This window comes from Prosopis cineraria, unplaced genomic scaffold (genome assembly GCF_029017545.1).
Source record: "Prosopis cineraria cultivar Desert tree isolate PC_DT_omini unplaced genomic scaffold, ASM2901754v1 PC9, whole genome shotgun sequence".
Taxonomy (NCBI): Eukaryota; Viridiplantae; Streptophyta; class Magnoliopsida; order Fabales; family Fabaceae; genus Prosopis; species Prosopis cineraria.
Window position 1 is genome coordinate 12534071 of NW_026555340.1, and position 24749 is coordinate 12558819.

Below are 24749 nucleotides of genomic sequence, written 5' to 3' on the forward strand. Positions count from 1 at the left end.
CAATCTTTCACTCATCTCCTAGCTAAATTCTAATTTAATGGTACCCACTACAAATGTCAATTTTGAAAAAGGCAATGGCACTATGTAGTTGGTCTAACATGTCATCAAGCCGGGGTATTAGGAATCGATACTTGATAGTGATCTTGTTAACAGCTTGGCAATCAATGCACAGTCTCTAATGCCTATCGTTCTTAGGTACTAGAAAATAAGTACAGTATGAGGGCTAATACTTTCTTGAACTAACCCTTTCTTGAATAGATCTTCAAATTGTCACTAAACTTCGACATGTTCATAGAGACTCATCCTGTAAGCAGGCTTGTTAGGAATAACTACTCTTGGAATAAAGTCAATAACGTGCTATATTTCTCATATGGGTGGCAACTTTAGTGGTATCTCATCATGTATCACATATAGAAATTCAAACAATAATGGCATAACTCCTAGAGTATAAGTAGATTCATCATTTGTGTTGAGCACCAAAATAAAACTCATCATCTGGGCTTTGAATTTTATCACCTTAAACTCCTCCTTAGTCATCAAAGTCACCAATGGCTTAACTTCCTTCAAGGCTTTACTAAACTCACTAGGTGATAGGGGTGCTAACTTGATCTTGACACTATCTTTAGTGAAAAAGTAGGTGTTTGCATGTCCATCATGAAGAGCGTATTGATCATATTGCCATAGTCTCTCTAAAAGAAGGTAGCATGCATTCATGAGAATAACATCACACAAAACTTCATCATAATACACTTTTCTAACATAAAAAGTAACAAAGTATTGTTTAGAAACTTTTACTTCACTTTCCTTATTAAGCTAGTAAAACTTGTAAGGATGTAATGATCATGCATTAGCAACTTCAATTTCTCCACTATGCAATCAAAAACTATATTTTCACAACTTTCATTATTAATGATGACATTACAAACTTTTTCTTGGGCCGTGCAATAAGTGTGAAAAATGTTGCATTATAGCCAAGGTTCTTCCTTAATTACAGTTGTATGTAAATTTCATCTGATCACCAATGCTTCTCCCTAATTTGCAATGTAACTTCTTTATCATATATTGGCTTAGTTTCATAAGATGTAGTCTCCTCCTCATCTGCTTTAAGTGCTTCATAAACTTGTCCTGCCTTAATGGTAATAGCCCCTTATGTAGGACAGTCTGCAGTGATGTGGCCGAATCCTTGGCATTTAAAGCATTTGAGTGCTTTAGATCTAAATTACTTGGCAACATTTAGTGGAAGATTGCACATAGCGCTAAGTTGCAACTTGGTTGAGGGGTTAAGCTGCTGAAACTCTATCTTGTAAGCATCTAAATAACCCTTAGAGGAAGAAGGCTGAAAAGAGGATCTCTTAGGCATCTACTTCTCAACATGGATGGCTAGATGGATTACATCATCCAGATCCAATACTACTGAAGCTGGACTGGATGGATGATATTAGTGTTTAAGCCTGCGAGCTATTAAGCTATTTTTGCTCCTCCTTCTTCTAGATGTCATACCTGATCATAAGTTTCTTAAACTGTCTACTATAGTACTCTTCTACAAACAAGGACCTCTATTGAAGATTTTACAGCTAGATAACATTATCTTGATAGTAATCTTCTTATAGAAACATCCTAGTGAGCTAGCATCTCATTTTCTCCCAGGTCTCAATCTTACGGTTTTCCTCACGTACTCACTTTTGCTTGAGGTTTTTCCACCTTGTTGAGGTATATTTCTTGAGTTTGAGGTCAAAAATCTTATTTTTTTTCTCATTTAGAATCTCCTTGTATTCAAATACACATTTGATAATTTGAAGCCAATCTGCAAACTCATCTAGCTAAAGTCTTCCCTCAAATTTAGAAATATCTACCTTGATGTCACTAGGACGAAATCATTGTTCTCAAGGATGATGACAATTGTCATTGGATGATGAACTACTGGTATGCGAATCTCCCTATGGATTTTCTCTAAGTTTCTAATAAAGCTCACTATATTTCTATGATAGCTTCTAGCTCCTATATCCTACGTCTCTCATCCATCTCAACCTCTTGCATATTTCTACATCTTAGAGGCATTTTAGGGCTTTTTTGTAAGGTTAGGACTTAGGCAAAACAAGTACAAGGGTGTAATGTAATTTCTATGAGTGTAGGGGTAAAAAGGAAAATTTTAGGAACCTTAGGGCAGCAATGTAATTTTGGGAAAATATGGGGTCAAAATAGAATTTCTATAAAAACTAAGGGTTCAAGTGTAAATTTTTGAAAATATTTAGGGCTAAAATAAAATTTAGAAAAGTTAAGGGGTCAAAATTTAAATTCTAAAAGCATAAGGGTAAATAAGAAGGAACAGTTTAGTGGTCAAACTGTAATTTTGGCAACTATGGCTGATTGTGCAAGCTGATGTGGCAAGTTGACACATGGCAATCTCTAGTTAGCTAGGTTGTCACTGACCAAACAACTGTGATGACGTTAGCATCTTCAACCTCTAGTAGGCACATGTAGTGAGTAGATCGAAGGCGATGATGTATAGACTTCTAACAACAGCATGTTAGGGCTCATGGGGAAGTTTCCAGTAATGGAATAACTCCTGTGCCATATTTTTAGACCTCTTGAACACGATGGTGAGGTCAGTTAAAAAAATATCCAAAAAGTAAAGTTTAAGCACGACAGTGGTAACTCCTCTAACTCTCATTGTTTTTCCTTAAGCTACTCCTTACTCTCTTACTTTTTGGTCTTTGGAACCTACTTTGATGCTAAACTAGCACAGAAATAGAAAAGAAGAACTTTTTTAAAGTAAAACAATGTTATTCTCAAATTTTGATGTGTGTTACAGAGGAAGAAGGTAGACCTATTTATATTGCTAGGACTCTGAAGGAAAAAAAAAGGTGAATGGGCAAACTTAATGTTATAGTATGTGAGTTATAGGGTTATAAGAGTTATAGCTGACTTCTATTGAAAACGAAAATGTTCTTACAACAGATGAATGTAATAGAGGTGTTGGCGGTGTTTCTATCATAGCTACTAAAACAATAGTTGCTGAAATGGTGCTTCCATTCTATTTCACCTTCCTTAGACCAAATTTATTGTTTAAGAAATTTTCAAAAAGCTGCAACTACTGTTTCATGTTAAATTTGATCTTTGAAAGCTTTTGTGAAATCTAAGTTTGATTGGTCCTTTATACCAATATAGCTCTCTTTACTCTGGTATAAACATTCTTTTTTCCTTTTCTTCCTCCTTATTTTGATATAAACCCACTATTCTTATATATATATTGGTATAAGCCCTTTATATCGGTATAATGGTCTTTGTCTCAAAATTTCTCCAAATATCCTTTATTCTAGAACTTCTATGCTATTCAGTTATAATTTCCTCTATTCCAAAATAAACTTCCTCATATTGTATAATGTCCTTTATTCAAGTATAATCTCTTTTTTCCCATATAATGTCTCCTAAATCATTGTCTTTTACAAATATTTATTTGATATGATTGAGATGCTATTTAGTTATAATTTTCTCTATTCTGAATTAATGAACATTGTGTGAAATCTTTATTTGTTCTTGACTATATCAGTATAATGGTTGTTATTCCAATATAAACATTAAGTAACATGCTATGTTTTATGTATTCAATTCTGTGACTTTTGTTTCTCATTCTATATCCAATCCTTTCACTTTTTATGAATTATGTTAGCTCTAGAACTTTCATAGAATCCTTTTAAACATAACTTCGGGTTGAATTAAACTCTTATTAATTCTTTCATTATTCTTTATACCTATATAGCATTAATTCTACAAGTCTAAACCTTACATACCTTTTGTTAGAACATTAAATGCAAAGAGCTATTACCTTCCTTACTTTTCATGAAAGTGAAACTTAGTTGAAAAGCACAACGCCATTGTCTCTTTTCTAGAGGAAGCAAGAAGGAGAGAGGATGAAGTATCTGATAGGTATTCTCGTGTCTAGCAAATCATTTATAGAGATCAACCATAAATAGATGCATTTATGGAGACGGTGAAATTAATGAAAGCCATATTGTTACATGATCTTATTCATTTATTAGTTTACCTATTTTTTATTGTAATATTCATTACAAGTAAGCTCCATTGATTTAAATCAACTCTTAGACAGAGTATTTGACAATAGTAGTTCATTTTGAACTTATTCTATATATCATTATTTTACTTACTCAAAATAGAGGATCTTAAGCTGAGGAGCTTAAGGGAAATTAATCACTACCTTTGTAAAGGGAGAGTGATTCAAACTTGTGTAGAAGTCTGTGATTGTACTGTGGCAACTAAGAACTAGCTTAATCTTTATAGAGTAAGTAGATAAATCTCAAGTAAATCTTAGAGACTAGACAGTGGCTCAAATGGTTGGAGTAGAACTAGAATAATCGATTTGTGCAAGCTTTTCTACCCTTCTTTTAGTACTCTTTAATGATATTGTTTCTACCTTATCTTTCATTTTCTTTAATTTGTCAAATTTTTATCAAGCTGAATTCATCCCCTTTTGGGTGGACATACAAATAATATGAATGAAAGTGGTAAGGAGGTGAGCACAGGTAAGGAGAAATAGTAGAAGTGGCTATCTAGATGAGGGGGATTAATCATAGAATTATTGTGACATTGAATGCATGATTATTGCATAGTTTTGTAAAGTTATGATCATTAGTGAGGGTGGGAGTTCACCTTAGGTGAAATAAAGTGTGAAAATCCATATGATTAGATTGTCACCATGGGAAATCTAGTGAGTGATATTGTGAGCTCCATTATCATTTGAAAGAATATGGGTTGGAGTATATGACACCTCAATTAATTGTAATAAGGGGAATCCATATTCCGAAAGTAGTTGAATGTGCTTTTGCCTAGGCAAACTCCCATGGTAGGTGAGCTCAAATCAGTCTATTCACTTGGGCTAGTCTAGTAATTGTAGCTTACAAATTCAGTCGAATGTAGTTGTCGAGGTTTGAATGGATATATGTATGATCACGCATGTAAAAATTGATGATAATTCATGTTGTGATATGAGCACATGTTTATTTCAGATCCCGCTTTACATGCTTGTCTATGGTTTTGCTTGTTGATAAATTGTGTAAATTGTCTTAGTTACTGAGACTCTATCTTAACTCATGGTTACTATATAGCACTTATTTGCTTAGTTATTTGCAAATAACTACTAAATAGTCTCCATCTATAATAACTGATATATATGAGAATTTTTTAAAAATATATATTTTTTTTGTTTTTTCTCTTAAATTTTTAAGCGAAATAAAGTTAAAAAGCAGAGAAAACAAAGACTAGATTGAGTAGTAAAGACAATATCTTGATATGAAATGAATAATAATTGATGCTAAGGACTTCCATTTAACAATTTAAAAGAAAAATAAAAAAACAAAAACTATAGATCTAGGAAAATCAAAGAAGCATCCTCATAAAAGAGACAAACTCGAACCAGTACTACAAAGATAAAAAAACCATATATCTTAATCCAAAAACTATAAATAGTGGTTGCAAATATGGAACCTTAGCCTTTCATTTAACAATATACTTAGGGATACGATGAGGTAGGGTTGAGGGAGAGTGATGGTGGTAAGATCGAGTACCACACAAGCTAGATGATGGTGCACAGTGCCATTCGTGCACATAGAACAAAGGATAAGGGACGCATGTCACGCCAGAGACCACGGTTAGAGTTGATTATGTGAGTGTTGAAGTGAGAAAGATGCTTGAGTAAAGGATAGGATTGAGTATGGAGTACTGGGGGATTGAAGTTGCATGAGAGGGAGAGAAGGAAAGAGAGGGTTCAGTGTCGTGAAGGTGAAGTGAGAGGAATGTATTTGAATGTGAAAAATGACAATGAGAGAGAGCAAAAGAGTATGTGTGCCATTGGATAAGAAAATCAATAGCTCAAAGATAATGACATCATTAATCCATGTGTTATGTAAATTGTGTATGTTTTAAAATTTTTGGAATTAGAAAACTATATAGCAATTATTTAAAAAGAATCATTGTATAGTGTCTAAAAAAATTCAAAAAGAAAAAAAGATTATATAGCAATTTTTTCAAAATAACCGTTTTATAGTTTTAAGACTCTATAGCAATTATTTTAAAAAAACCACAATATACTATATAGCAATTATTTTAAAAGAACCGCTATATAGTCTCTAAGAGAAAAAAAATTCAAAAAGAAAGAGACTATATAGCGGTTCTTTCAAATAACCATTATATAGTTTCAAGATTATATAGCGAGACTATAGAGTCAGTAATTCGAGCCAAGCTTAATGAGCTAGCTCGAAAAAAGTTAGGGCTCAATTTGGCTATATGAGTTTTTTTAAGGGGTATGATACTTAAGCCTAGCCTAAATTGAGCTCGACCCTTAGAATTTTCATCTCTATGTGTATGTGGAGTAGGTAATTTTGACCAAGCCCGAACATGATTGAAAAAAGTTAAAGCCAGGCTTGGCTATATGGGCTTTTTTAAGAGATAGAATACTTTGAGCTTGATCCAAATAAGTCAACCTGAATAAGCTCGATCTGCTCAAATTATCAGCTCTAGAGACTATATAGTGGTTATTTTGAAAGAACCGCTACATAGCCTCTAGAAAAGAAAAAAAAAACACAGAGAGAGAGAGAGAGAGAGAGAGAGAGAGAGAGAGAAGAGAGAGAGAGAGAGAGAGAGAGAGAGAGAGAGAGAGAGAGTATGCAATTCTTTAAAATAGCCACTATATAGTTTCAAGGTTATAGAGCAATTATTTTGAATAATTGCTATATAGTCTCTTTTCCTTAATCTCGTCTCAATTATATAACGATTTTTTCAAAACTGCTACATAGATAGCACTATATATAGCCATTTTTTTTAATAGGTTATAGAACATTACCTCCATTTTAAATATAAGATGTTTTCGATAAAAAAATTGCCAGATAGTTAAGATTTCAATATTTTCTAACTTGGGAAAACTTACACATTTAACCTTATATATATTTAAAGTGCTTGTTTTTAAGTAAATCAAGACATGTATATTTTTTAAAGATTATTGATTCAAGGAAAAATATATCTATAAGTCTTTATAGCTTTCCTCAATTTTGAATTAAGTCCCTATAGTTTGTTTTATTTTACTCAAACCCTTATAGTTTGATTCCTTAGATATGTTAATCCCTCAAGGAAAAAAATATTTGCAAGATAACCCAATTATATAAACTGTGAGTTATAAAAATTATATTATTAATTCTAAAAATATATAATCTTTTGATTAAAAATATAAAAGTTCATAATTTTATTTTTTTTAAAAAAATTCAATGATTTTAATCTGTGAGAATGAAAAAATTTAATGAATCAAACTGTAAGGCTTTGATTAAACAAAATAAATTATAGAAACCTAATTTAAAATTTGAAGAAAATTATAAGCACCTGCAAATATATTTTCCATTTATTCTATAATAAACTGTTTTATTAATATTATTAATACATTAAAATTTACTTATCTTGATATACATTAAAATTTACTTATCTTGATTTGATTAGATTAAATTAGTCAGATTAAATATATAAAGTTGAGCATTTAAATGTTACCCTTGTAAGGTTACCCTTTCTAAATATGCTATTAATATGATTAATTATTTGTTAGGTATAAATTAAATAATTTTGATACACTCTTCAGAACATGAGTTAAAAAATTATGAATTTTTTTTTGTAAAAATTCGTAATATAATATATACATTAAAATAAATAAAATATAGGATTTTACCAAAAAATGATTAAGTGTATAACATAATTTGAAGGGACAAAGGGTCGATATTTTGTGTTTGAGTGAAGATTTATTTTGTACGGGAGTGGATATCATAGAGGGCCAAACCGGAGCCGTTGGGGGCCACAGCCTCCTTCAAGAAGCCATGTGCTTAGCTTCGCCTAAGTCACATCTAAAAGAACTCTTCTGAAAGCTTTCATCGACGCCTAAATTGCATTGGTATTTTTGTCAATTCATGCGCTCCATCAGGGACATTTCTGTCTTTTTATCAGCTTTCTTGTCTCTATTTTTTGGGCTCTGTTAGCGCTAACTGGTTCATTGACGGATCCAACTTGTTTAACTGGTTTGGGTGAAAGTTGTTTTATTAATGTGTAATATATAATAAATAAAATTTGGTAGACATTTTTAAATGATTACATATCCAAACATGCATTTTACAATACACATCTACACACTGACACACGCATATATAAACAAAAGATTTAATATTCATATATTGTTAAATTAGGCAAAAACTCTTTGAAGCCACTAGTTTTTTTTTAGTATTATTTTAGAATATTGCTTTTAGCCATTTTACGGGTTTAGCTTTGGTGCATAGCGGCATCAAGGCAGACTTTTTTCCCCTTGTTTCACACTAGCGGATACTATTTACTGTCAAATGCAAGGGTATTTTATTTTTTCAAACATTATTCAACTCATTTCTTTTGCTTCTAGCTTGACTCTGATTCATTCTCCTTTGATTCTTTTTACCCTTCTCACATTTTTTTTTTTACTTTCTCCCTTTTTTTTTATCTAAATTTTCTTTTCAGAATATTTTTTATCTTTCAATATATATGTATGCTACTCAATACTTAATGTCTTGAAAAATAAAATTTAACCAAAACTTTTAATACATGAGAGTAATGGCCTCTTTGCATCATTCCAAGTAGATCCGAGAATATAGGTTATGCTCTTTCAACTGTACCTGTTTAAACTTTTAGTTTGGACCTGAAGTTCTAAAAATTAGGATATTTTAATATAAAAGAATTTTTCAACTTGACATTTATAATATTGAGTATTTTTTGGATTACCTGTTGAAACCTGTATTAACCTCAGAAAATTGTGGTATTAATATTGTGTATTTTTTTGATTATGCACAAGTACTCTATTTGAAGTAATCTTATTTGAAATACGATCAATACTAAATATGATTATCTCTCCTAAAATTCAGATCTTAGTTACCATATTAGTAAGCGTTGAGTAATTTTTTTTTGGCTGTATAATGAGATTTATTTTTTATTTCTGTTTTTTATATAAGTTGAATGTCAAAGAAAATTTTATTTTTAAAAATATTAAGTATCGGATAGCAAGCATATATAATGAAAAATAAAAATATAGATTATTTTTTAAAAATAAAATGAATGGTTGGGATTTAATTATTTTTTAATCAACAAATTTTTATTGTTTATAAAATAATTATCATATAAAAAATAAATAAATTTAAACTGTTAAAAATTAACATGCACAGTTTACAATTGTATACTGTTATTAAAATTTTTTTTTTAGTTATTTTATTACAATTATACATTGTGTTAGTATAAGTTAGCATTTCACGGAAGATCCATATTCCATCATCATGTGAGAAAAGAGAGCGATGTGATAATGCAAACATATAATATTTCATATTTGTATTTTAAACTTCATCTCTATTTTTTAATCAAGATTTTTAAATTTTAATTTAATTAACCTTTAATTTAAAAAGTCTTTAATGACCATACCATATATGTGTGTGTGCATATAAATTTATAATCATATTATTTTTAATATATAAAATTAAATTTGAAATACGTGAATTAAACACAACAAAAAATGCTCAGAAAGTGCAATTCCGAATCACGATATTGAAAAAGGGGACAGTACTTGTTTTTGATGTCTTAATTAATTAACAAATTAATTACTTTTCATTCTATAGTCAGTCATTAACAAATTAATTATTTTAAACTCAACAATTGTCACATCATGAGCCTCTCCTATTTCGGCCTCATCATGCACATTGAATTCATGAATTGAACAACGTGAAATGATGATCTAACAGTCAACTTGTTTTATCACAATCAAACAGTGTCCATTCCCATGAAATCAAAATACAAAATTAAGCCGACCTAATCAAATTAATTTCTTCTCCGATCCCCTTTTAACACAGAATAATAAAGAAGAAAGATCGATAACAAATATTGAAGTAGAACTCTATACCAGATAGTCCGACCCATTTCATCTCATTACTGTTGACATTATTCAAAAAAACCAAAAAGAAAAAACCAGCGACCAGCAAATAAAGCTTCCATATTAACACTATATCATCAGCCAAGGAACCATGACCCATCCTCTCTCGTCGTCATCGTTATCGGCTGGAGCAACGTTTGTGTTGACTTTACTAGGCCAACTATATTGGACTCTTCCTGTTCTCGGATCGACCCAGCTCCAAAGTCCACAAAAGAAAGGAAAGCCTCAGCATCAGTAGGGAATCAATATCAGGGTGTTCATGGGAAGGGATTAATCCCTTGTACTAGACCTAATTGTTGTTGGTAGGCCTGGTGAAATTTTAATTAAAAAGAAAATACGCACATGGTTGATGATTACGATGACAACACTTTGCACTTTTTGGCCAGCTTAACGCAATTTCCAGCTACGGTCTCGGATGCACGGCACAGAAGAATTTGAGGGAAAAATAAATTATTCTTAAGTTTCCAGAAAAATGATTTCCTTTCAAAAAAAAAGTTTGATTTTATAAAAGGATAATGCTTGTTCAAAGTAAGGATTCAATTTATAATTTCCACGAGATCAATCCGAGGAAGATATGCTTTACTGAGGAAAAAAATTAAATTTAGGACAAAACCTCAATATGTCTAATAATGGGGATTGAATTTGTGCATATGTGTTCTAGTTTGATTTAATTAATTTCTTGCCTTTAAAGACGTGGAAAACAGATTAGTTGTCCATCAACATCAAATATTGAATGAAATCCCTGATACTCTCAGAAGAGTTAGAGGTTGACAAGTTGATCAAAAAAAGAATTAGAGGTTGAAAATTAAATCTCATTTCAATTCAAACGTTAATCAGGAAATTTATTAGATATGTCGTTCTCCTGTGTTCCTCAAAACGAGAGAGAGGATCACAGGATTAATCAAATTTTCTGTTTGTGTGTCTTACTTAATTATCTACTACTACTAGTAGTAGTAGGCGTTCTTAAACATTACTAGTACTCTCACCCTCGTGGTGGCTCTCTGACTTATCGTGTGCAAAGCTCAGACTCTCTCAAGCCTTGTTCTTCAGAGCTTGTGTGTGTTTGGGTATGTTCATTTTTTATTTATAGTTCCATGAATATCTAGGATGCTAACTCATTTAATTTTTAAAAATGATGCAGTCTAACTCCTAACTTTTATCATTAGTTGATCAAAAAATAATAAAAAAGGACATCAAAGATTTCAAAAGATGACCAAAAATTACAGTAAATAACTCTAAAAAATTACAGACAAGGATAAAAAAATATATAGAAAATGATCAAGAAACAAATTACATTGTTTTCAAAAATTACACTAAAAATGAGTTTACCTAGGGTCCTAGAAGCTCTTTGACATATAATTTAGAGATCAATTTGCTGTTTAACCCTTAATTTTTTCTCGTTGACATCTTGTTTGATTTTGTTGAGATTCTTGCATATATATATATATATATATATATACCGGTTTAAGTTTATTCTTCTGTGCGTTTGGGTTGTGTTTAATCTGTTTAATTTTATTCTTCTTGCTCATCTTGTCTTGTTTTCCTCTCTTCATATCAAAAACAATTATGGTAGCCTTTATCGTGTCTATGTGGTGTGTGCGTTTGGCAATGGGAATATTGATGATATTGACAAACTGAAAGGAAAAAAAAATAGTGTTGAATCGTTGATGAATCTAGCTAAGTGGTGCACGGTGGGCTGATATGTTTAAAATGTAGGCTTCTTTAAGAATATATATGATTAAATAATAGAGGAATATTTAGAAAGGTTAAAGGACAAATTTGCTTTAAAAACTTTTTCTCTAAATGCACCTGGTAACCTTAATTTTTTATTGGATGCATTTTGATGATGATGAGGATGAAGATGGTGTTGAACATTGGAGGATCCGTTAAAGGGTGACTTGGTGATGAGCTGAAGGATTCATTATCATCATCTTCTTCTTAAGCTTGGTGTTCCACTACTTCTTAATATCGTTATCAGTCCTTCCAAGCAACTGAGATGCTATCACTGACCACCACCTTCACTTTGTCACAGTATTGTGAATTTGACAGTAATATATACATCAGGGTGGTGGTCAGTGATAGCATCTCAGTTGCCTGGTAGGACTGATAACGATATTAAGAAGTAGTGGAACACCAAGCTTAAGAAGATGATGATAATGAATCCTTCAGCTCATCACCAAGCCATGCGCCCTTTTTACCGGTCCTCCGAAGTTCAATGCCATCTTGATCCTCGTCGTCATAATGTATTCTACAAAAAGTTAAGAATACATTAAGGACTACTGGAACACCAAGCTTAAGAAGAAGATATACTCCTATAATTATCTCGGTCGCCTATGACCACGATCGCCAGCATATATCCACCTATCTGAGGCTCACTAGAATGGTCACTCATACAATTCATGACCAAAGCTAATAAATAAGTAAAAACAATTTATTTCTATCAAAATAATTACAAACCAAGACTGGAACAAATAAATGTAAAGGTGACTTCCAACATCGGTTTCAGTAAGAATAATAATCCCTCCGCTTGTTTTTTTCCCCCTTATCTTTCACCTGTATATAAACATATAGTTCCAAAATCCAGAGACTCGCCTTTAACACACTTTAAAAAAAAAGAAAAAAAAAAAAGAAAAAGAGCTCACGAAACTAGAGTTCATCAACTATGACAGCAAACCCAATATACCATAGATAGAAGGCATAGAATATGAAGAAGACAATGATCAGCCAAGCATATTTATCGAGACCCCATATCTTTGAGATGTAATATTTAATTGTCTCTATACCTTGCGAGACACAACCCAACTTCATGGGTCGTCCCTCTGATAATACGATGATGCTTGTTCCATGATCAGGGAAGACCCACTTTTCCATTCCCGGCTCCTTCATCAAGCACTGAACACCAGGATAATCCTGAAGTCCTCGCATGTCAATTTCATTGTCGGACCCACCTATGTTGCACAAGATAGTACCCTTTTTCATATTCTTCATATGGTCAACCTTGATAACAGGGTCCTCACCGGCGTCGCCACGGCCCACACCGGAGTAAACAATTATGTCAAAGTCGGAGAAAGCATTCTCATTATTGGTTGACGGAACGGGTTGCCTATTGATATCCCAATAGTGGAAGTAACCATCCTGGACCACCACCACGTGAGCTCCGGCGTTCATCAGGGTAGAAGCACATTCCTTTCCGGCGTCACTATAACCCAAAACGGCAACTTTTTTCCCCTCAATTTGCCCTTGGTGGCTCTCTTTAAAACCCCGGGCAGAAAGTAGCGATGGCTTTGCAACAGTGGGACCTGCTAACGAGTGGACAGAATTGAACAGAAATGAGACCAAAGGAAACCGAGAGACCCCCAAAAAATAAATAAATAAATAAATCCATCTCCCAGCTGGGTAACAAACGTGATTAAATCTAACAGCCAAATTCAACAAGAAAGGAATCAAAAATGGCATATTTGAGTTGAAAGAGTTACCTCATCAGTATTATCGAGTTCCCTTGTTGCATTGATAGCATGAGTGCCTCGCAGGGCTTCCATTGCCATTGAGTATAGGAACTCAAAATCAGTTACGATCCACTTGTTCTCGTTCTTAAGAATGAAATTTCTGGATTCAGTATTATCAGAACCTGTCGTATCATACTCATCATCGAGAGGACTGTCGCAGATGATCACATCAGGAGAATCGGAACCCCAATCTTGTGCAAGGTTCATAAAGCGTTTGTGCTCTTCAAGAGTCTGGTCTTGTTTTCCGAAGACAGGAATGCCGTTATAGGTGACCGCAGCAGCAATATCGTCCCTTATAAAGGACCTGGTTGATGAACAAACACGTACACTGGCGCCGAGCATAGCAAAGGTTTCGATTACTACTGCTGTTTCAGCTGTTATTTTAAGCATAAGGGTTATTCTTTTGCCTTTGTAAGGTTGGGAGGAGATACGATTGTTACGGAAACTTGTGATCGCTGGCAATATCGCCTCGGCTTGCTCAATATTTCGGCGGCCGGAGGGGGCAAGTAAGACCAACTGTGACGCCATTGTGGATCGCACAAGAAGATTGGTTCGGTTTTTTCTTTTTTTGATGGGGGGTGTTTTGGAGGGGAAGTGAGGGAAGGATAAGAAGGGAAGTGATGAGATAAAAAAAACGGCTGTCTTGTGGGAAAAATTGAAGAGAGACGCCTCCCCTCCACTTGTTTTGCTCCCTTTTAATTTGGGGGGTTCTTGAAGTTTTTTATTAATTTTATTATGTTCTAAATATCATTGTTTTAATTAAATAAAAAACATGATGCCACTTCTACATGTCATAAACTATCTGTTACTAATTGCTATATATATATATATATGTCTTGAATTCTAATCCTAATAAAATTAATGATATAATTTGTTAAAATTAATCAAATAACTTTTTTCAAAAAAATATATTACTAGAATTTATCATAAATAATTTTCTAATTGAATATCATAAATAGATGAGATAAAAGATTAATTTTAAAAATAAAAAATAAAGTCTGATATAAATGCATTTTTTTATAAAAGAAAAAGAGTAAAATAACATAAAAGCATATATGTCATTATATAATTAACTCCTCTCTCCTCCCCTCTCCAACCAAACAAAAATCCTTCTCCAGTCCTCATTTCCCTCCAAATCGAGCAAGAACACATTAAAGCCAAATCCCTCCCCTCCCTCACATCCCCTTCCCTCCACTTCATTAACCTCCCCTCCCCTAAACCATACCCTATGTTATACAAGCTCATTGAGGCGGCAAACAACCGGGTAGGTAAGTAAATTATAATACGACGTCGTATCTCAAAATATCAGTAATTCTCTGCTGCTCCGCAGTCAAAGGAGGATTAATGGTTTTTGCTGGCCTCACGTGTAGGTGGCTTTGTATGTGTGTGTGTAAAGTAAAGAAGAAATTGAGATTATAAAGAAGAATTTTCTAAGGGCGATCTTTTTTCTCGACAACCAACAAAAGAAAAGCAGCAAGAAGATGATGAAGAATATATATATATATATATATATATAATGTACTAAAAATCAGATCGAATATTAAACCAATTAAGATACTGATTCAAAAGTTAATAGTTAAAATTATGATCAAGATACTGATTTAATAATTTATTGACTAGTTCAACTAGAAGGGCCAACCTAAATTTTTATACTATGAATATAAAGCATAAGCGTGTGAACACAATAGTGATTATTATCATAATGTGTGTGAGACACTGGCTTGGTAATTTTTATGAGTAAGTGTATATATTATAAGGACTAATATGATCATATCTCCATCTCTTCAAAGCTAAAAAATTAAAGGAACCTTGTTTCACACACACTCACACACTAACTCAATATCTGGTTAAAAGGAAATTAAATTTTCCCGTGAAGTTTTTACTAGGTCTATAGTTAATATCATTAACTTTTGATTGATGTATTATTCTCTAAAAGTTTCCAAAATTGTTAAAATTTTATTTTGAAAGAGCAATTAACTAAACTTTTGAATTACCATCAGAATATATTCCTTTCAAACCTTTTGAAGTTTCTGTCTTCTCTGGAAAACACAGAACAACAACAACTAAAACATAAAATTAAACTAAAGCTTGTCTCTTGGCTATACATCATTAACTAAAACACATCTCATGAAAAGGAAAATATAATTAAGCAAGAAATTAAAAGAAGCTTTAGTACTTCACCTGGAAACTTCTTCTTTCGTCCTTCTTCCATCTCAATCTCAAAGGCTAGCCCTTTCAATTCCTTGTTTCTCCGATCCATGCCTTCAGACTTCATGCGTAAAGCATAGCAAGCTTCAATATCACGACACTATTCTGTGTACATATCGTTCCATAAGAATTAATCGTGACCACTAATTAAGCTCCAAATTAAATCCCTACAAATGAAGATGAACACGAACTCATTCTGATCACAACGTCCTTTTACAAACTCAGATTCAGAAAGCTCTAGCTCATGAATCCTTCCAGCTATGGGGAGTGAGAGAGAGGGAGAGAGGGGCGGAGAGAGAGAGCGCCCCATAATTCCACCTGGAGGATGGTTCAAATGGCAATTAATAAAGCATGCATCTTTCAAGTATAAGTCACTCGGTCAGCTAGCAAAATATATATATATATATATATATGTATGTATGTATGTATGTATATATATATATATATGTGAATTTATTTATGGACAAAATTATTAGAATGAAACAAATAAAATTAAGGGATGGTAATGAAGCCAATTGATTTTAAGGATGAACGTGAATATTAAAAAAAAAAGAAATAATTTAAGACTAATTAGAAATATGCATAGGAGAAAAAGCCAAAAAAAAAAACAAAAATACAAGGAAAAAAATACGAATCTCATCGTCCCCAAGACAATCACTTTGCCGCCACCACGAATATATAAAATGCATAAAGACGAGTTAGGCAGGAAACCACGAAACACCATCACCGATCCACCAACTAGCGTGCAGTGGTTGAACCACTAATAATGTATATTAGTTCTAATAATGTAAAATAAAAAACGCCCACTTGCTAGCTCTAATTCAAAATTATGCACAAATTATATTTTCATAATCATATATTTGAGTTTTGATTTGATTATTTAATTTTATTAAATTCCATCTTAATCCTTTTAAAAAGAACAATAAAAATCTTTCTCTTCTCTAATACCGGTAATGCCTTTAGTTTCCATGATGAAAACTTGCTTCCTTGCAATTGAGTTAAATTATTAAGTCATTCATGTGTGTTATATGCATAAGGAGGCTTTGAACGCTTATTTTCTCATACCCTACCCAACATATTTAATTTTTCTTGTACATGAATTTAAAATAAAAATACAAAGATTTCATATAATTAATTGGTTGTAATTGAAAATATTTTATTAAAAAGTATTATAATTTAAAAATATTTATTGATAAATTAGAAATTCAAATGCATTGATATCACCTTGCTTTCAAAATATTATAATGGACAATGATTTTTTTAATTTCTCTTTATCAAACAAAAAAGAGTCGTTGAAGAATGTTCAATTTGGCAGCGACAACTGTGCCTACAGGAACTGGAGAGGCATTTATAAAACAAAATAACAATTAATGTGTACAATCAGATGAATTATGAGAATATTAATTACCATCGTATCCCAAATATAAGTCACAATTGTGAAAATCTGTTAAAGTTAGTTGTTGCCATAAGATGTCTTCCGAATTGAATTTTTTCCAAGTATGTCCTTGATAATTAATTGAATCAAACTTTAATTGTCTCCTACTATTTCTCTCTCTTTATTTGTTGATTCCCGATATTTAATTAAGTAAATTTGTAAACAAGATAAGCATTTAATAATTTAGGTGCGATTTATATTTTGGATCCTAGATCTTTTAAAAATAAGTCACTTATATGGGAGCTATAATATTACTCCCCCCATCCCTATATATAAAGGGTGGTGATGATATTTTTGAATAATTAAACAATTATACTTTTGTCTTGAAAAATGAAATAGATCATTGATTGTATATTTTTTTCTGCCATCACTATGATATTAATTATGATATTATAAGAGGTAAAACTGAAAAATTATTATGTCTTTATGTGACTTCAACTAAATAACAAACCTTTATTAGTATGTGAGATTCAATTAAAAATATCTTTTATATATATATATATATATATATAAGGATGGAGGAAGTATATATATAACACAGATGAAATAAATCAAATTCTTGGGTGTTAAAGATAAATGTAACACCTTATTCATGCTTAACAATATCATGATATAAAAGAAAAAAAACCCGGCTAAATCAAATAGTATACAATTGTAAGAAAATGATTGAACTAATCACAACTTGTTAGTACTGTATAAAAGATTGAAACCCAACAAAGAAATTGCCACATTGTAGTGAGGGTGAAAATGCATCCCTTCATTTTAAAAAAAAAAAAAAAAGGGTTAATGAGTATCATAGATTTTAAACCATTATTAAAATAATACTCTAACCCTTGAACTTTTAAAATGAGCAAAAACTTTTCTCAATTTATAAATTTTAAACAAATTATCCCCCACTGCTTATCTGCATAACATTGACATAGTTATGTAACTTAACTGGCATGCCACATGTCAAGAGGGGATTAGTACTACATTATCCTTTGATTGGGCCTTCCAAAGCCAAAAATAATGACAGGGGGTAATTTGTGATTTGAATAATAATTTAGGATCCATAATGGTCATATTAAAAATTTAGGGTTTAATATACTATTTGAATAATAGTTTAGAGTCTAAAATACTTGTTAACTGAAAAAATATACAAGTAATTAAGATATATAAATTTACAATTTGGCATCCTTTACTCTTGATTTGTAAATTATAAAGGGGAAACAGATGATTAATCTATTTATATTATTACAATTTAGTCCCAATGCAATTATTATTTTTAAAAATATTATTAGCTAGTTTTTAAATTAAATTATTTTGTATCCGAACTTGACTCAAGATTATGCATGGCTCCTTTGACATTGTTGTTTATCATGGCAATAAAGAGTTTATGATCATGATAGAAAAGAGACAGACCCCTCAAAGATAATTATAAAAATATAATTATAAACAAAACCACTTTATATAACTCAAGTTGTGATGCCAAATAAAATTACACATGTGCATAACTCATACTTTCAAAAGTCAACAATAATCAATACATAGGGGCATATGTACAGTCAAACGCATAAGTTTTTTTTGACCAAAAGTCAAACGCATAAGTTGAATCATTATTGTTGAAATTTAGTATAAGTTCTCTTAGTTTTAATACAAATCCTAGCTCATGACAACAATTGTAAACAATAAAAACGCATGTTCATTAAGTAAAATAACGAGGCCAATACAAGATCCAAACCTCTTGTATTTTCCCTTGCCTTCTACCAACTTTCTCACATGAAAATATTGAGAGAATAACCATCGGATCTAACGTTTTAGTAACCGTAAGTTATACATCATTAAATCAATCAACGAGACAAGAGTTTAGATATACTCCTATCACACTCACGACACTAATTTTTTTCTTAATTAGGGAAGAAAAAAAACATTTTGACCCTTTTATTTTACTATTTTTAATTATATCACCCTCCCAAAAATTTACATTTCACTCAGCCTGATGTTTAGTTTGATCTTTTAAGGATAAATTATAGCCTCATAAAAGAAAGGAATTGAATACACGACATTGTACCGTCATCAATGACAATAAATAAATAAAAGTGCTCAGCGCACAATAATAATCACATAGATAATAATTAAAAATCACTGATACAAGACATCTTGCTATCATTATCTAACTCATGGATAAAAAAAATAGCCATCCATTTTCCATTAAAAAAAAAAGAGTTGCACTTTTTCGAATTTAATTATTTAATCTCGCACGCGTGGAAGAAAGACTCTTCCAATCCTATAAATCCCTATAATGTTGGTCATAAATGAAACAAACCACAGGTTGACTAAAGCATGAACTCAGCGCCAGCCAAGTAATAAGCTGCCACAAGACTCAACATAAAGAAGAAAATCATCAACAAAGCATACTTATCCACACACGATATCTCCTTCGTTATATCCAATCCCATCTCCTCTGAAGTGAGGGCTACATCATCGCCTCCATCGGCCAAATTATCGGACCCGGCCGGTTTTTGGGCCAACCCAGATCCGGAGTGATCAAAGTAAGGGATGGCCATAGCCAAATCCTTATCAACAAGCTCTTCAAATTTATCAGGGTGTGCTGGGACCCGAGCCAACTTCATGGGACGTCCCTGACCTAATACGATGATGCTTGGACCATCCCCTGGGAAGACCCATTTGTCTATTCCTGGGGTCACGGTCAAGCACTTGATACCTGGATAATTTTCAAGGCTGGTCATGTCAATTCCACCACAGGAACCACCTATGTTGCAAACAATAGGATTGTTTTTTCATTTTCTTCATAAGGCCAACATCGATGGTGTCCTTGTCGCCGCCGGAGAAAACAAGCATGTCCATCACAGAGAAAGGATCTTCATGGATCGTATCTGAGGGCCAAAACATGGGATTATCATCCCCATGGAAGCGACCATCCTCATACACGAACACATAAGCACCACGGTCTGTGAATGCATCGCTACACTCCTTGCCAGCGTCACATAACCCCACACGACAACTTTCATCCCAGCGATATTCCCATTGGTGGCTTGCACCACTAAATCAGGCACTTTGTGGAGCCAAAAGTGCAAGGCAGGGACCTGTTATTAATAGAACAAAACAGACATTTAATTAAGTAATTAATGAATTCTCAGAGTATTAATAAGATAGCCTGAAAAAGAGAGACATCCTGAAACCCTATGTTTTCCTTAGAACTTTGTCTTGTGCAAAACAGAGAAAACCAGACGTCAAAAGACAAGAGATTATGGATAGAGAACCACTTATTCCACAAGAAATCAGGTTTTACAGGGTAATTAAGTTCTATATTCTAGATACTTGCAATCTAAAACAACCCACAACAAACATAAAACACGACCATTTTATCGATAAACTCTTAGATCTAAACATGGCCATATTCGTATTGAGTTACCTCAGAATCCATGAAAGTGAACTTCCTTCGATCGGTATCATCGAATCCCCATCTGACTTTAACTGCTTTCGGGTAAAATAACTCAAAAGCAGCAACGATCTGTTTGTTCTCGTCATTAATTTGACAACTCTCGATGATTTTGTGAAACCTATTGGGATCCATCTTCAACGCGTCTCTAATAACGGTGAGAATAATCTGGGATTCCTCATCCTCACCAGATGAAGGGTCTGGGAACTTTCCGGTCTTCTTGTACACCTCTTCAGCTTTTAAACCCTCGCAGATGAAATGCGAAGCATCAGAACCGTGGCAGATAATCACATCGGGATTATCAGAACCCCAATCGAGTGCTTTCTCCATGAAGCGTGGGTGTTCCTCCAGGCTCTGGTCCTTCTTAGCGAAGACGGAGATGTCGTCACAGGCGATCGCAGCGGCAACTTCGTCATCGATCGGCGAGCATCTGTCGGAGGAACAGACGTGAACTTTGGCACAAAAGGCAGAGATGGTTTCAAGGAGTACAGCGACCTCCGGAGTTATGGTGGGGACCATAAGGGTGATTCTTGCGCCTTGGAAAGGTTGTTTGGAAGCACATGAGATGCGGTAAATCATGATACCCATCAATTTCTCCTCGGCAAGCTCGATCTTTTGGCGGCCGTAGTCATGGCGGATAGCGGCGGAACTCTCAACCAGAGAGTTCATAGCTGGGAAGCACACAGGAAATTGCTCGAGAAGTATGGGTGTTCAGTCTAGACCATCCCAACTGACCCGGTATCATCCCGATCATATTAGGACGGGTTTTGTCCCGGCCCGAAAATAATCGAGACGGGACTTCACGGGGCAGGACAGGAAAGGGGTTCGGGACGGGACGAGACACGGGATTACCATCGGGACGTCCCGTCCCGTCCCGAATATTATATATATATTTTTTATTTTAAATATATTAAATATATTAATATAATTTATATTTATATTAAGTATATCAATTATAATTTTAATACTTGCAATTCTTATTTAAAACTAAAGTTTTTTTATATTAATAATTTTAATGGCATGGAGTAAACATGGCGATATCTTTCTTTATAATATATTAATTATATTAATATAATTTATTCTTATATCTATCTATTTAATAACTTTTATTTATAACATATTTCTTGCTTATTTTTAGAAGAGTAATTAGCTTAGTACATCTTCATTAAAGTAGAAGAACAATGATTTGATGTTATGTTTGACTTGCCTGTTGTTACTAATCTTATAACATAAAGATCGCTTATATTTGTTATTATAATATGTAGTTGTGATTAATATAATTCAATAACTAATTTTAAATTATTGTTATTTATGTGCTTGTGTTATTTTGATTTTAAACTTAACAAATTATATGATTTAAAATTTTAATGAACGTTATTACCCAGATTTTTTTCCGACATTATTTCATTTATCGGGACGACGGGATGTCCCGATCTTATCCCGATCCCGTCCCGACTCTTAACGAGATGGGACGACTTTCAGGACGGGATGGGATACAGGACTAAAATTCAGTCCTGATTTTTTTTTCGGGATAAAACACGAGACGAGAGTGTTTTAATCACGTCCCGTCCCGTGAACACCCCTATCGAGAAGGGAGAAGACGGAAGCGAGTGGAAGCAAAAGTGTGAAAGCACCAAGACGAGTTGAGAAATTTGACTGAGCCATTCCCGTAGGGCCTTTTTATGGTGGTTTTGAAACGTGGCAGGTTTATGTCCGTTTGATTAGATCAACTTTGGACAACCCACCTTCGTCTTTTCCGTTGACATTTTTTTGGCAGGAGATTGATCTGTGAAATCTTTGCAGTATTCTTTTTTTTTTTTTTGACCTGAAGGAATCTTTGGAGAATGATTCTTTGAAATTGGAACCTTTGCATCTATCACGGAATCGGTAATGAGCACCGTGGTGTTCAGTATCAAAACACTGCCGTTTGACAGTGTTTTTTTTTTTTGCTTTTTTTAAATCATAAACTCATTATAATAATAAAAAATAAATATTATAAAATTATTATTTTAATATTTAATAAATAAATAAATATTAAGGTGTTAAAATTAAACATGAATAGTTTGAGTTATTAAAATTTGACTTGAACAGTTCATATATAAATTTTGATTTGAACAGTTTAGGACTGTATTAAAAAAATTAGAATTGAAACAAAAAATATTTTATTTTTTATTTTATTAATTTTGCACAGCTGCTATCTATAAAAAGTAATATTATTCAAGACATGATTAGGTATTAAATATAGATACTTTTCTTAACAAGAATTTAAATATTGATTTGTTACAGTATAAGAAATTAACTTATTTTGCTAAACTCAACCTCAATTTTAAACTATTCAAATCATTTTTTTTATTGTATTCAGTATAACTCTAAACTGTTCAAACTAAAATTTTTATTTGAGCTACTCTAATTTAATTTTAACATCTTAGTATTTATTTGTTTATTAAATATTAAAATAATATTTTTATACTATTTATTTATTTATTATTACAATGAGTTTGTGATTTAAAAAAAAACACTATCGTTTGGTGCTGAGCACCACGATGCTCATCCTAAAATGAGCACCGAAACCAATTCTCATCTATTACTTGTGATGCAAATAATGCAACACAAACAACCATGTGTGCATATAACAAACTCTTTTATATCTATTTATAAGATAGAAATAATTTTTTTAATCCTATTTATAAATTATTATTAATTTAAAATAAATTGTTAAAATTTAAATGGATATTTGTTGATAAAAGATTAACCAAAATTAATAATATTTATTTAAATTTTAACAATAATTAATTCTTAATTGATATAAATTTTCATCATTAGTTCTTGAATGCTATTTTGTCAACTTTTAAATTAACTCTCCAAGTTTATCTTTTATATTTTTAACTTATAAAATTGTGTTAATTTAATCATAAATTAGGATTAGATGTAAATTCGGTTAAACTCTTGAAACTCATTGATTTTTGACCTAGTTAGGAAAATAAAACTTAAAAAAGGACTAACATGTGTGAAATTCTATTTGTAAAAAAGGTAGCACCCAGTTCAAAGGAAAATAAAACTTAAAAAAAGAATATTAATAAAAAAGAAAACCAAAAATATAAAAAATAAGTTTCTCTAAATTTGAAAGTTTTATGTTGAGTATGATAATTTGTACATAGATTTATTTTCAATGATTTTTATTTAAAATATATTTAAATTAAATTATAGTGATATTTTTTATTTCAATTATTTAATCATATATTTTAATGGCTATTTATATGAGTAAAATCTTACAAGCTTAAGATTTGAGTTTATATCTCCATCATGAATTTACTTAAACTTGCAAGTATGATAACTCTGTATGTGGGATAATATTTGAAAAGAAAATGAAATTTTATGCTTTAGTTCTAAAAAAAATACAATTGAAGTCATTAAAAAATATGATTTTGAATAGATATAAAATTTTGAATTTTCCAATGAATAATTTAATACTCCGCTAGGTGATAAAAATGATTAAGTACATTTAAGTTTATTTTCAAATTTAATTGAATAATTGTGAAATTGAAGAATAAATATTAAGAAAATGAAGTAAATTTGATTTGAGGTATTTTTTTTCAATACTTCTGTATTTGATGAAAGAAAAAGGACGGAAAACTAATACTATTTGTGTACCCGTAATTTATAAAAGTGAAGTAGAATTTACATTATTTCATTTATTATTAATTATGTTGAAATATTTCTAAACGACAAGTGGGCGACTTTGATTATCAAAGTCAATGATTAATGAGCATATACGGAGAATGGGATTTATTCAAATAATGAGTTCGTTTTCAGGTTTCTCGTTCGTTTTTTGTTTTTTTAATTATTAAACCGTGAAATGAGGGGCGCGAAGAAACTGCACGTGGACAGAGGACAAGTTGCTTTGCTCTTGAGTCTCGAACCGAACCACGCTACACCACCGACTTTTCTTCTACTTTTTTGGTATTTACAATTAGGAGGATGACTGAGAAATCTTCAAATAAATAATTAATTTAAATTAAATTTTAATTATTAAATTTTATAAATTTATAACATAATTTTTTAATTTTACAATACCATTGTAATAAATTTATAATTTATATTCTAAATTTTAATAAAAAAAATTAATTTTTTTATTCTTTAATTACATTAAAATTTAAAAAATAAGTTGCAGAT

The 24749-nt window shown here is 31.9% G+C and overlaps 2 protein-coding genes across 6 annotated transcripts; both read right to left on the reverse strand.

The window, feature by feature from the left end:
• Positions 1-12395: 12395 nt before the first annotated feature.
• Positions 12396-16053, reverse strand: LOC129319863 (uncharacterized). Of its 5 annotated transcripts, XM_054964958.1 has the most exons (4): positions 15891-16053; positions 15673-15804; positions 13462-13865; positions 12396-13287 (listed from the first exon to the last, which is right to left on the reverse strand). In XM_054964958.1, exons 2-4 carry the CDS (start codon positions 15764-15766, stop codon positions 13153-13155), a joined length of 633 nt encoding a protein of 210 aa, XP_054820933.1. In that variant the 5' UTR covers positions 15767-15804; positions 15891-16053; the 3' UTR covers positions 12396-13152. The 5 variants fall into 5 exon arrangements, with proteins under 5 accessions (XP_054820933.1, XP_054820932.1, XP_054820929.1 ...); XM_054964957.1 differs by having other exon boundaries at positions 15673-16053; XM_054964954.1 differs by having other exon boundaries at positions 13462-15804; positions 15891-16044.
• Positions 16054-19185: 3132 nt separating this feature from the next.
• On the reverse strand, positions 19186-21270 carry LOC129320836 (adenosylhomocysteinase-like). The gene is made up of 2 exons (XM_054966484.1): positions 20550-21270; positions 19186-20220 (listed from the first exon to the last, which is right to left on the reverse strand). Exons 1-2 carry the CDS (start codon positions 21243-21245, stop codon positions 19981-19983), a joined length of 936 nt encoding a protein of 311 aa, XP_054822459.1. The 5' UTR covers positions 21246-21270; the 3' UTR covers positions 19186-19980.
• Positions 21271-24749: the final 3479 nt, after the last annotated feature.